Source organism: Populus euphratica, unplaced genomic scaffold (assembly GCF_000495115.2).
Source record: "Populus euphratica unplaced genomic scaffold, PopEup_1.0 scaffold711.1, whole genome shotgun sequence".
Lineage (NCBI taxonomy): Eukaryota > Viridiplantae > Streptophyta > Magnoliopsida > Malpighiales > Salicaceae > Populus > Populus euphratica.
This window is the reverse complement of record NW_011500575.1, coordinates 108,592-121,912: the sequence shown is the minus strand read 5'-3', so window position 1 is coordinate 121,912 and position 13,321 is coordinate 108,592. Positions and strand designations below refer to the sequence as shown.

At 33.2% G+C, this 13,321-nt stretch overlaps 1 protein-coding gene across 6 annotated transcripts; it reads right to left on the bottom strand.

Annotated features, from left to right (window-relative positions):
• Nucleotides 1–1,990: 1,990 nt before the first annotated feature.
• On the bottom strand, nucleotides 1,991–8,681 carry LOC105115471 (potassium transporter 2-like). Of its 6 annotated transcripts, none has more exons than XM_011012357.1 (10): nucleotides 8,322–8,681; nucleotides 6,645–6,746; nucleotides 6,219–6,453; nucleotides 5,836–6,081; nucleotides 5,692–5,745; nucleotides 4,635–4,895; nucleotides 4,357–4,409; nucleotides 4,143–4,260; nucleotides 3,606–3,860; nucleotides 1,991–3,285 (listed from the first exon to the last, which is right to left on the bottom strand). In XM_011012357.1, exons 2-10 carry the CDS (start codon nucleotides 6,681–6,683, stop codon nucleotides 2,165–2,167), a joined length of 2,382 nt encoding a protein of 793 aa, XP_011010659.1. In that variant the 5' UTR covers nucleotides 6,684–6,746; nucleotides 8,322–8,681; the 3' UTR covers nucleotides 1,991–2,164. The 6 variants fall into 6 exon arrangements, with proteins under 6 accessions (XP_011010659.1, XP_011010661.1, XP_011010663.1 ...); XM_011012359.1 differs by lacking the exon at nucleotides 8,322–8,681 and adding an exon at nucleotides 7,290–7,472; XM_011012361.1 differs by lacking the exon at nucleotides 8,322–8,681 and adding an exon at nucleotides 7,166–7,282.
• Nucleotides 8,682–13,321: the final 4,640 nt, after the last annotated feature.

Sequence of the window (13,321 nt, the reverse complement as noted above, 5' to 3'; positions counted from 1 at the left end):
TTATTAGTTCTTCTAAAGGATCTTTTTGCCCCAAATCCATGGCAAATAACTTCTACATACTCCTTTCAACTCACTCTTTGGTCCTTTAAACTCCTGATGAAATTTTAATGCCACTAAAAAGCAATGTCATCCAAGTAATAAAATGTAATTTTTAGTTTCTCAGAATCTCCAATCCCTTATATCTTAAAATACTATACATATTTATATAGCCACTTATGCACATCTTCTCCTTTAAATATTGGGAAAAAAATGTTGAGGCATGTTTATCTTGTAAGCATAAGTTCTTTCTTCATTTACAGGACTTGCTCTATAATCTAACTCTTATTGAATGAAAGTATGTTTGTCTTTTCCTTAGTTGAAACACCCTGGAGTTTGAGAAAACTTCTATAAGATGAACTCCACCTGATGTGCCATGCCCCTAATTAGGTTTCTTATATCTCCAATCTAAGCTCCATAACTTTTTATGGTATAATCCAGTTTCTGACTTTGTTCCTTCAGTAGATTAACCAAATGCTCATACTTCTAACTAGTTTTTTTTTTTCATAGCATCGTAAGAACCCTCCAATCATTTTAGATTAGTTACTTAGGTGTTAAGTGCCATGTTTAGGGTTTGTGAAAGATCTACTCTGATACCATTTATTGCAAGTGAAATTGAGATATCACCAATTAACAATGTATCCAATGGAATACTAAAATTTAGATAAAGATTTCACACTTACATAACACTCAACTCAGGAAAAATCAATAGTAAAAGTTGTAAACAAAAAATATTAGGAAAGAGCTATAAAGAGATTCACTTGAATCCAACTCTTTCAATTACCCATATTTTGGGTTTATTTTTCTATTTTTTTCTATTTTGTTACAACTGCTATATAAAATAGCTCGTATTGTTTCCAAGAAAAGAAGAAATAACTAGCTTTGTCTTCTCATTCCAATTACAGAGAAAGCTAAATAATGTGCAACATCAACTACTAAATAGTGCATATAAAGCTGAGTGAAATGGTGAGTTGCAGGTTTAACGAAAATGGTGTATATAAAACAATTAGCTTAGCAAAATGATGCATAGTATAGGCTAACTTGCAATGATTATAATATTTAAATTCAAATTGCCAACATATTCTTCTTCTTCTTCTTTAGTCATTTGTGACAGTAAGTGATTGGGGCATGTGTGGTTCATGAAGGAAAAAATGGTGTGGTTGTTAATGGAGGATTGCATTGTTAATGAAGTGATTGAGATTGTGGTAGTAACTATTAGAAAGACAAAAAAATGTGATTATAGAGAAATAAATAGATTTAAATCCTATAAAAAACAAATTTTCACAAAATTCATTGGCAAACAGTAATAATATCCTTGATTTCAACAAAACTAATAAGAGATGTTGTTCTAGTAGACATATCCTTATTTCTCACATGAAAGGTTATATATTTTTAACTTTTTTATCTAACCCACCAACCAATCCTTTTAAAAATAGCTTGACAACCACCAAGATTGAAAAATGAATCTATAAAAATAATCACTAAATTGTCTTAAACATATCATATTTGGCTTCAATAAATTGATTAAAAACACTAGGTTAAATTTTTATTTGAGTTTTTAAGGATTTGTGGATATTTATATTATATTATACATGAATGAAAATAGATTACCATTTCATTTAAATTAGAAAATTAAGTTGATTTAAAATATAAATTGTATTTTTTTATAAAAATAAGGATAAATCACATGATATTTTTAATATAATAGGACTAATAGTGTGTTTAAAAGCACTTATGCTGCTTCTGCTTCTGTTTTTTAGTGTTTTTTTTATAATATTTTTTTAAAAGTTTTTTGATAGTTTTAATATATATATATATCTGGATGTAATTTTAAATGAAAAACTATTTTAAAAAAAATACTTTACAAATAATTTCACACCATCACTAAAACAATAAAAAACAGAAAAACAAGTACAGAGGCACACGCTTTTAATTTTTCTATATCATAATAATGGTATAAATCTTCGAGTAATTTCATTTTTCTATGCCACAATACATTTGATTGTTAAGGACACATCGTTACCATTCTAAAGAGTTACTTGTTAGTCAACATGCACACTTTTCCTCTCTCTACTCTTCAGTTTAGCTCTATATAAAAGCATGCAGACAGATTACTTGCACAGGAATCTTACACAATATAAACCATGCCGACCTCTAGAAGAGAGACTGGTGGCACCTTGAGCGCCACATCTGGCCCTCGGCAGTTCCGCCGGAGAAAATTGTAACCAAAATTAAGGGCCAATCTCTTCAGAACGGACGAACCTTGTTTTGCTTGAACATGCGAGTGTCCTAATATAAATGCAGTACCAGCTTGTTGGGCTGATGACAAATCTTCTAGCTCTCCTTGCATCTGTAAATCCATATCAGCTGGCGAATGAGTTACGGACTCATCATCAGCAGCAAACCTCACTCTTCTTTCTACTACCCCAACAGGTTCCATTTCAATAACATCTGTCACACTGTCTACTGTTGGGAAACCACCAGAGACACTTGCTGGCTGCACACTCTCCTCAACCTCGTAAGCTGGTATGCTGGAGAAAGAGACGGTTCCAAACACTGCCAATCTACACTCAGTTGATGATTCATTGGATAGAGATGCGTTGTCTTCAGGAAATGAGTAAGTCCCCTGTGTTCGATGCCAATCATAGTTGATGAAACCAGCCAGTCTAGCAGCAAGCTCTGTTTCAAAAGAATCAACATCCTGGTGCACATCACGATATCCATAACGGACAATGCACCTGTAAGACCGATGTGCTGGAGGAGCCACACGACCAACAAGATACCTCTCCGCAGGGGGCACGTAAGCCATGGGAACTGATTTTACGCACACAAAGACAAGGACACGGTGGAAGGCTGGGAGGTTGGGGACAAAGCGTGAGAAGTTAGCTGGGATGCCAGAGGTGAGATCAGTGAAAACTAAGCCAATGCCGGGGACCCTAGCAATTCCCAAGCTTGAACCCAAGGCTAAAAGCCATTCTAGTGATACTTTGTTGTGGAGGTCAAATTCATATTTTTTAATGGTGGCATAATGCCAAATAAACATGATGGTCATCAGAATGAGGGCTAGAAGGATGGGGAGCCATGCACCCTCGGTGAATTTCGTAAGTGATGCTGAGAAGTAAAGCAATTCAACGGAGCCAAAGAAAAGTAGAAAGGACAGCGCTACAATAGGGGGCTTGTGCCAACAAAGTATGATAACCAGGGAAGTGAGGCATGTGGTCACTAGCATCACTGTCATCACTGCTAACCCTGCAATAGATAAGAACAAGACTGTAAAAATCAAAGTTCAACAAATCCCTCAATACGAATCTAATTTCAATGTTGAACTTCAATCATAATGCAATACAATAAGGCTAGTGCTGAAGCTCGACTGACACATGAAAGTGGTAGGCTTGCTGCAGAAGATTTAAGCTTAAAATTGACGTTGACAAGTATCAACAGAAATGAACTTAAATTTCCAATCTAACAAGTGCATATGTTAAAGGTTGGAAAGTTAAATGGTACAAGTTACTTCTCTATAATTAAACATAAAATTATGAACCTTGGTAGGATTAGATGGTGAAACTTGCCTGATGCATTTCCCATGTGCTTTGTGTCTCTAAATCCAATGGTCACAGCAACGCAGAGGATCATGAGCATCCAATTGATCTCAGGGATATAAATCTGTCCGTGTATCTTGTCAGAAGTGTGAACAACCTTCACTCTTGGGAAACAGCCAAGCGACTGGCTCTGGTTTATGATAGAGAATGTTCCACTGATGATCGCTTGGCTTCCCACAACAGAAGCAAGAATAGCTATTATGAGGACTGGTATCCTTAACTTTTCTGTTGTAGAAAATTTTGGAATTATTTATTCTCCCCGATAAGTATGTATACTAGTGAAGTACAAGCACACATAGTTTGAAGAAATTGACGAATTGAGATCTTGCATTTTCTTTTCCAGATTTTTTCAGTGCTACAACCTCACAATTCATTTTGATCTGAATTAGCTTGCGTATCTTAGTAATTCTGCTACCAGAATACTAATTCTTCCTGCGGCCAGCATTTCATTAATTACATGCATGTTGAACATTGCAATTTCCCAGGAAAGGAATAATGAAGACGTACCTGGGACTGAAATATAAAAGCCAATGTGGTTTGTGTTGTCATGATGATGTGACAAATAGGCAGCTTGCCCCATATATGCTAATATAAGTGCTGGATAAACCAGAAAGGTGAAAGCAATCTGAAATGGGTTGAAGAGTAGCATATTTTATCAGCATTGAGCACTGACTTTATTGACCAGACAAGATTCTGGAAGACTATAAAGTGTCAGACTTACTTGAATTGCAGCATATGAGAAGTGGCCAAGATCAGCAAACATTGCCTCTGAGCCTGCATACGGTCACACAGAATATTGGTACTTGGTAGCTGAATTATTTAAAGAATGAATCATTCAGAAGTTCTTTCCTAGAGTATGATCCATCAATTTTATATGATGGAAAGAAGACTATGAGATATTCTGTTATTGGCTTAGCAAGATACAGTAACCACGGAACAGGGTGAGCTTAAAATTGGTATCTAGTCAAACACACGGGCAGGAAAAAGGCAAACAAAAACCTGTTATACACAACAATATTCCACCCAAAGACATCCACCCTCCTTTCTTCCTTTTCTTCAAGAACTTGAACATGTAATATGGAGAAAGAGCTTGATAGACATGTGGGTTCCAGTGGATTATATTGTATAGGCCAAGGGCACTGATGCACAGTAGCCATGCCAAAACAACTGGCGCAAAGAGAAATCCCACCCGATGCGTGCCATAATGTTGAAGTGCAAAAAGGCACACCAAGATGAAGCAAGTGATTGGAACTACTGCATCTGCAAAATGAGTGACAGAATGAGTGCTTGCAATATGAAAAAAGACTAACAAAAATGGCTTATAAATAAAAATCTCTAAGTTCTACTCAATAGCTTTCATTATGTATATGTCCTAAGCCATCATGCACCATTTTTTTACAATGAAAATTAAAATGGAAATGCTAATACTCCTGTAGGAAAATAAACAAAACTACTGCCTTTTCTAGTGAAGATGAAACTCTATTGATAACCTCTAAGCTTGTCTTATATATTAAAGAACTTGGCTGTTTCATAAAGACATTTATTGAAAAATGTTACACTGTCTCACTTGGTGTTGAATTGAGCTCCTAGATTCCATTTATAAGATGTATCCCTCCATTCTCTGATGCCTGCCTGCCTATGCAGACATAAAGAGAAGGATACCAAAATTATTCATCCAGAAGTTTAAAAGTGCGATGCTGAAGAAAATAGAGACCAGAAGATTCAATAGTACCATGGATTCTTTTAAGTGAACTGATGGAGTTTTCAAATAAGAAGGAAAAAATCAGTTAGTCTACTCCTGGAGAAGGAACTGTTTGTCTACTCCAGAATGATCATGTAAGTAATGGTTCAGAAAACTCGGTTATATACAATCAACTAGCATGAAATAGTCTGCTGTTTTTGCAGATAACTAAACTACTCCCATTACAGCATATGTTTCTCCAATGTATTTGGTTTTGGCAACACAAATCTATTTTTATGTTTGAGTATGGTCTGATATTAATGACTCTGCATACAAAATTTACATGCTTTGACTCAATTCAGCTAAGAAGCTTACATTGATGATGGTTGTTGGACATGGAAAGCTCAAGACCAGACACTGCAGAGAAGACTGCAAACAAAATATTTTAGAATAAAATGCTAGTCAATGAAATGAAAGTGATGCTAAATCTTAATTAAGTGCTACTGGAATGAATTTTACCAGAAATTGCTGGAGTGAGGACTCCATCTCCAATTACCATGCAAGTGCCAAGAAGAACCAAGATTAGCAAAGCAGTGTGCAAGCACTTGTGCTTCTCAAGGTACATTTTAACTCTTGAGCTGTTTTTCTTCTCCGGCGCGTTATCTAGTTTGTATGTGGAGAGTGCTTCATCCGCAACCTGTCTATTGGGCAGAAGGCTAACTTTTGCATGCCGGCAGATCAATGAATACAATGCAAAAGTACCACCTATAAGGAAAATCACAAGTGTATACACACACACACACACACACACACACACACACACATTAAAATAATCAAAATAAGAATAAAATGATTTTGATCATTGAGTGATAAAAAAAAATGGCATAATTGATCTCACACACCCTCTCCATTGTCATCTGCTCGAAGGACCACAAAGACATACTTGAATAAGGGAACAAGAGTGAGAGTCCAGAAAACAAAAGACAAAACACCGAAGATCTCTTCATTAGTATCTGAATGTTGAATGTCTTCTGCAAATGTGCTCTTGTAAACATAGAGAGGGGAAGTGCTCAAGTCCCCATATACTACTCCAAGGCTTTGGTAAGCCAAAAGAAACAATGTCTTCCAGGAATCCTTCTGCAATTCAATTTCAGAAACAGTACTCTCAGGTAAGTCAAGTGGCTGAAGCTTATCAAGTGACCAAATTTAATTGCATTTGAGTCTTAAGATCTTTTGCCATATTAAATGGTCTAAATTCCAATTGGCAATGCCTAAATGCAACTGAAAGTAAAGATCCACAAAGTTGAGCTCAAAATGCAACTACACGCCTTTGAAGTATCCCAACACTTGCCATGCCCAAGATCCATGGCTCTATGCCTTAATCTTCACACTGAATGTTTTGCTGCTACTGGAAGAAGTTAACTTTAGATCTGCAGGGAAACATATAATTTGATTGAAAACACAGTACAATAGAAAGAGAAATTGTGACGGCAATGGAAAGTTTATCATTAATGAAATTTGAAAGGGCAGCAATGCATATCAAAGCTTTAACACCCGGCAGTCCCATTCAGTAACCTTTCCGGAAAACTCACACGCCATACATACCCTCCATCACATCCTCACCAAACTCTTTGAAAATGAGAAAATCTCGATGTGCAATTTTTGTTTAATCATCCAAGTGGCACCTGCCTCCTAACTTCTGGTAAAAACTTGGAAACCAGCTAAAAAATTGAAGCTCAACTTGTACACCGGAATTATTGAGAGAGAGAGATTGACGCACAAGGGTCCCTCTTCTAAAGCCCCCACTTGTTTAATCTTACAAACAATTAAAAGGGACAGAAACTGATACCTGACTGTTTCTTGTAATTTAATCGAAGCTAGAAAGCAAGTGCAATGCCTTATATTGAACGGCACAGCCCAATACAGACAGAGATAGAAGGGGATTAAACAACAAAAAGCAATACTCAACTAAACTCCTCAAAGTTAACAATATACTACTCACTACTGCATGCAACAGTCTTTATTAACCTCAGAGCTGCTGCTGCTATATTTCCACATGGAAAAGGAAGGGAGCACTAAATGTTTAGAATCTTGAGAGATGGCAACCAAAAGGCACCATCACGTGATTTAACGTCAGTCATGTTTGTAGCCATCACTTCCCCCACCAACAACTGTCCACGGAAATAAAGTCGATATTTAGGACCGTATAACATGCCCCACACAGCATCCTTCCCTACCTCCCTCCCTCTCTCTTCTTTATGTTTTTGTCTGTTGATTACAAGAAAGCAAACCTTTTCTCGAAATCAGACCTGACCTACCATAACAGGCTTTTTAAAAATCTTTTGCTTGCAAGATCTTTGAATTAGGCTTTGCTAAGAGGGGCAAAAAAAATGAAAGAAGGTGAACTGTTGCTATAATGCCCATTAATTAATTAAATAAGGTGGTTTTGCAACTGATTCAAGAAAACAGAAACAAAGCCATTCAGAACAATTTACATGTTCAAAATAAATCATCACCAAAACTAACCTCCACAAATAGGCATCAGAGACAAACAAACCCTTGTGAGCATGTAAAAAACAAGAGCTGAGGATGGCATTTATCTTCAAATTAACGTACTCGTGATCACCAGCAGCACCTTTCATAACTACTTTTCTAGCAAACATCAGCTCTTAGAAAACGTTGACAAGCTCAGCTTTTATTTGTTTATGTTTTCTTCCTAATTAAACCCTGCTCACCCGCTTTCTTGGCACTTGGTAGGTTTGCCTATTATACGATAAACAGTAATTTGCAGTTTGCTTCATCTCTCTTCAAGCCTTTTTGGGTGTTTCTTGATTTTGCCACTGACCTTACCTCTATTTCTGGCTCTTGCACAACTCATTCTTCACAAATCTAAAACTACCCCACCCCGTAATACACGACACACATTTTCCTTGGTAAACTTAACATTGGAGAAATTAATATTTACATGAAGAAACAGAAAATATACATATAACTAATAAATTTGCGTCCGTTTTCCACGATATAGCTAGCTAATTCGAACTTCTTAACGGCACTCTATACGTTTTGATTTCTTCTGAACGTTCAGATTGCCTTGACAGGCTATGCATTATACGGATATTATCATTGATGAACACGGGGCTCTTCACTAGCTAGCTTAGATATAATAGTAACTGGTCATTTACCAAAATAATTAAGATCTGTAACGCAAAAGGAAGTTAGAACATGTGAAGCAGATTTGTAAGGGGGCGTTTTTGGATGGATTTGAAAGGTTAAAATGAAAGGACAAAACCTGTGACCAACCGACAATGGCGAATGTTGCTCAGTGGAGACTGTGCAGTGAAGTGAACGTGAACATTAAGAAAGTAAAAATAATAATAGCAGAAGCGTACAAAATATAATCTATAAGTGAGTGAACGTGGGCCTGACAGTACATCGCAACATGAAAATCCCAGAGATTCTCAATTAGGAAGCCACCTTAAAAATGCTTCTAATCCTATAATTAATTCTTAATAAATATAATTAATCCATCTTTCTCTAATCACTATGACTGAAGTTAGATCTAACCAATGGATGAGTTTGAGATTGGATGATATCACCTTTTTCACTATTAATTTAGATAAAGGAACTTTATTTACTTATCTATTTTAATGAAAGAAACCTCTTCCCAGCTCATATCATCTAGGTTGCTTGCACGTTTAAGATTTTAGTTCAGAAGTTTGGTGAGTTTTTAAAAATATTTTTAATTAAAAATATATTAAAATAATATTTTTTTATTATTTTTTTAAATTATTTTTTAAATTTAATTATTTATAAATAAAAAATTTAAAAATATAATTTTTTTTTAAAATCAAATCTTACCAAACTTTATTTAAAATTCAACACCAAACAAGGGCTAGGCTATAAAAGTATAGCCACACCCCTACGAACCCAAATAAAATTGATAAAGCGAACAAATCCTCTTCATTTGGACATTGATGACATCATCACACCCTGAACTCTACGTAAGACAACAAGGCATAGGAGACAAACAACAAGATATGTCCAAGCATGACAGGCGAGCTATTCTGAAATGGGGCTTTATGCAACGCTTGAAAATTAAAGGATAAAATTAATCATTGCTCATCATCCTCCATGGGCTTTTTATAGCTTAAAATAAAAACATACAAGCATGTACAGAGCTTGTTTCGTAGAGTAATTATAATTATTTTTTTAAATAATCTTTTTATTTTTTAAAAATTATTTTTGACATTGATACATTAAAATAATTTAAAAATACTAAAAATATATTAATTTAAAATAAATAAATAAAATTTAAATTTTTTCAAAAACAATTTTAAAACATAAAAACAAACAGTTTATATTAGTCATGCCTCATTTTTTATTTTTACACTGGACTTTCTTCTTGTATTTTTATTTTGAACTACAAGTAAACCAAAACTAAAACATAATTTTGTAAAAACATTTTAAGATAAAGGGCAAAGGCAGCAACAATTAATTTTAACAATTAAATAAATATCTATGAGCATGGTTTTAGGCTCGAAATCTATGTAGAAACATTGAAAAATATTATAAAAAGCAAGAAAGTAATGAAAACGGGTATAAATGCATTTGTTTTTTAAATAATAAAAATGAGATTTGGACAACCAAAGTAACGGGTAGCCTTGAAAACGCTATAAACATTTGGAAACTTCACTTATAAGATGGAAAACATGCTGTCCATGAGTCAACGAGCATGCCGTAACTCCAAATTCGAGTTCAAAAACCTATTTTTAAGCGGAAATCGAACCAATGCAAGAACACGAAAAGTACTAAAGGTATAAGAATTTCAAAGATTCTCAAAATAGCTACATTTAAAGGAATTTAAGAGGTTTTTTTTAAGGAAAAACGCAATCTTCTAGATTTTTACATTTAAAAAAATTATAATTTTGAAAATTTGAGTTTAAAAAATAAATGATGTGGTAGCCTTAGCCTATGTAATATTTTCTTGAATAGTAATGGAGAGAAGAAGGTCCATGAGATCTAGTTTTTATATTTTTCTGAAGTTAATTTAATTGATCAATTGCTTTAATGATTATCCAAACCACATTAATAGTTTAATTTTTTATAAATTATTGCTAAATTTCTCTAGTTTTTTGTTCAATGGTAAAGGATATCCACAAACCATGTATCCTCCCTAGGTGATTTTAAGGGCAAATCCTCCACGTGTGTTTGTTGTATTAAGAAGAATTTAATAAATTCTCATTGGTACTATTCCAAAGGTTTGAAGTTAGAAAGTGAAGGAATGGAGCATACCTCCTTAACGACTATAAAAACCTCTTAAGGTTGTTTAATTTTTCAAAAATAAAATAAAATTGATGCTTAATTAATTCTTTCTTATAAATTAAAAGTGATAATTTTCATCAACCCATTTTTTTTCCAAATTAAAAGAAAGATATTACAGAAAATAAATTTAATCTAAAAATACAAATCAATTTGTTAAAAAAGATCACGAAAAAAGAGAGAGTATAGGCTACATAGAAGTATCTAGGTTATGTATTTGGATGGATTGTACAACCAAGGGCGGAAGCAGGGGGTGGCAAGCAGGGCCCGACCCCTGCAATTTTTTTAATATTTTTTATTATTTAATATTTTTAATTTAAATAAATAATTTTTTTAATAATATATACATTATTATATTAATTTTGGCCTCCCCTGTAAAATGAACCCAGCTCTGTCCCTGTGTACAACATAGATATATGTTGATATAAAAAAATCTAAAAAGAGAGACCCTTGAAAAATCAATCTAAGACACCATTATCTATACAGTCATATCCCAAACATTATAAAAAAAGAGATATACAGGGAGGAATCCTAAAAACATTTAAGTCTCTTTTCTTTTCTATAAGCCCTTTAAAGTCAATATCGTTACTCTAATAAGTCCCATCACCAAACACATGTTGACCCTAAAAATAATTAAGCCAAGACATGAATTCAATCACTAGGCTTTTTTTATTGCTATTATTTTTATCTTTATTTTTTATTAATTTATTTAAATTAGTTGATTTCTTCTATTTATTTTGCATTAACTATGTTAACAACATTACAAAGTCATGTTTGAATAATTTGTTAATTTATTAGGCTTTGTAATTGCATTGATTTAGATACACTTTATAAATAATTCAAGAAATTGAGATAAATAAAAAGATATTGACATGAACTTGCTAAAAGAAATTTTCTTTGATTAAAGATATATGATGCTCTCTAGATGTTTTCTGAGTTTTTATCTTAAAGAAAAATGATTGAAAACTCTATGTTTTAAACCACCATTATTTTATTCATTGCTTATATATCTATGTACGGGTATAATGACTCTACTAAGGATTTAAGCGGTTAAGTTTTTTTTTTCCTTACTATGAATTTTTTTTCCATGCTTATAACTTTCATATTGATGTTTCATTATGCTTTTCTATTCTTCTAGTATCTTGTTTTATGGGTTAAGTGTGAAATTGTTAATGATTTCTCTTGCATATGATCTACTAACACATGTTACCCATATATTTTTTTTCTATCTCCATGCTTGAGCTTCAATTAGGATTTTATAGAAAGTATCATGGGATATATGTAGGTCTAAGCTCACATGTATTCTTGAGGTCTTTAACTTATATTGGAACTCGCTTTTTTTCACAAGCTTTTGCAAGATTTAATATCCTTTATCATTCATTGCTTGTAAGTAAGAATTAGTAACCCTGCTAGTAACTTGGACAATCTAAATATGTTTTAAAAGACTTTAAAACTAGTTAATCCTCACCAAGTGTAACTTAATAAACTTAGAGCTTATCCTATAGCTGAACCTTTTAGGAAAAAAACCAAAGTATAACATAACTTTTCTATTATGGTATGCTAAGATTCACAATTATTGAACTTTTTGGTTAAGTAACAGATCACTTGTTAATTCATCATATAGGTCCAACATGTATCTCATGTTGTTTCTGTCACTATCAAGTATATTAACACGACCAAAAGATTGATGTCTTCTTCCAAGTGTAGAAGTGTCAAAATAATAAATAACCTATCAAGACTAGGGTCGAACCATAAGGAGGTTAATTGTATAAATTATAAACAACAATAATATAACAACAACAACAATAACAATAAAAAAGAAGAAGTTGATGAGAACTTTGAGATGGAAGATCAATGTGAGAATCAAACAATGATAAAAACAAATATCAAGGTTAGAGAATCCACTAGTATAGTATAAACTCTTTTTATTACTCATTGAAAATCACACATAAAGGAGGTTCCATTCGGATTATAAGTTGTTAACATGATTACATTAGTTATCTTATTCGAGTAATGTTAATACTTGTAAATATTGTCAGGTATTCATGATTATAACTTATGTTAACAACAAATCAAGTTCATTTCATAGCACAATTATCGGTTATACCATACGGTTGGGCTAAGGTGACAATCCTTATCTTCTTGTCTGCCAAAAACATCATGAAAGTTCTAGGAAATTGTATTAGCTTTCTAGAAAAAACAATTGAGGTCATTTGGACATCTAAAACTCAAGATATAGGTTGAACACTGAATAATGTCTGGGTTGTAGAACAGATTTAGACTTTTACATTGTTGCTAAGATTTGGACTTCTAAATAGAAAAATTGACTCTTGCATTCCCATGAAAGTTTTAGGCTTATGTTTTAGCTTTCTATCCATATAAAGCAGACCTAAATCCAAGTTCTATAGCTTTAGTTATGATCTAATCACTGAATAGTGTTCTAATTTGGACTAAATCAACATCTCTTTTTTAAGCTTCACCTTCTTTGTCTTCTCAATTTCAGTAGTTGAACTCATTAATCAATCCTTTAATTTATATGATAGACTTGCATTTAAGATGAACATTTACTATAAATTTAAGGCATCTTATATTATTAGACATGTTATTATAAAATGTGCTCTAATTAAGAAGTTATTGATAGTTCAAGTGCAAAATGATGATATAAAACCATGATAAAAATGCACTT

What these genes read in the sequence shown, in the direction of transcription:
- LOC105115471 (XM_011012357.1), bottom strand. Translation starts at nt 6,683, where the DNA reads ATGGATCTTGGGCATGGCAAGTGTTGGGATACTTCAAAG. An exon ending in GTCCAACAACCATCATCAAT is followed by an intron (nt 4,896 to 5,691) that starts GTAAGCTTCTTA and finishes CTCATTTTGCAG; the next exon opens with ATGCAGTAGTTCCAATCACT. An exon ending in GCACATGGGAAATGCATCAG is followed by an intron (nt 3,286 to 3,605) that starts GCAAGTTTCACC and finishes TATCTATTGCAG; the next exon opens with GGTTAGCAGTGATGACAGTG.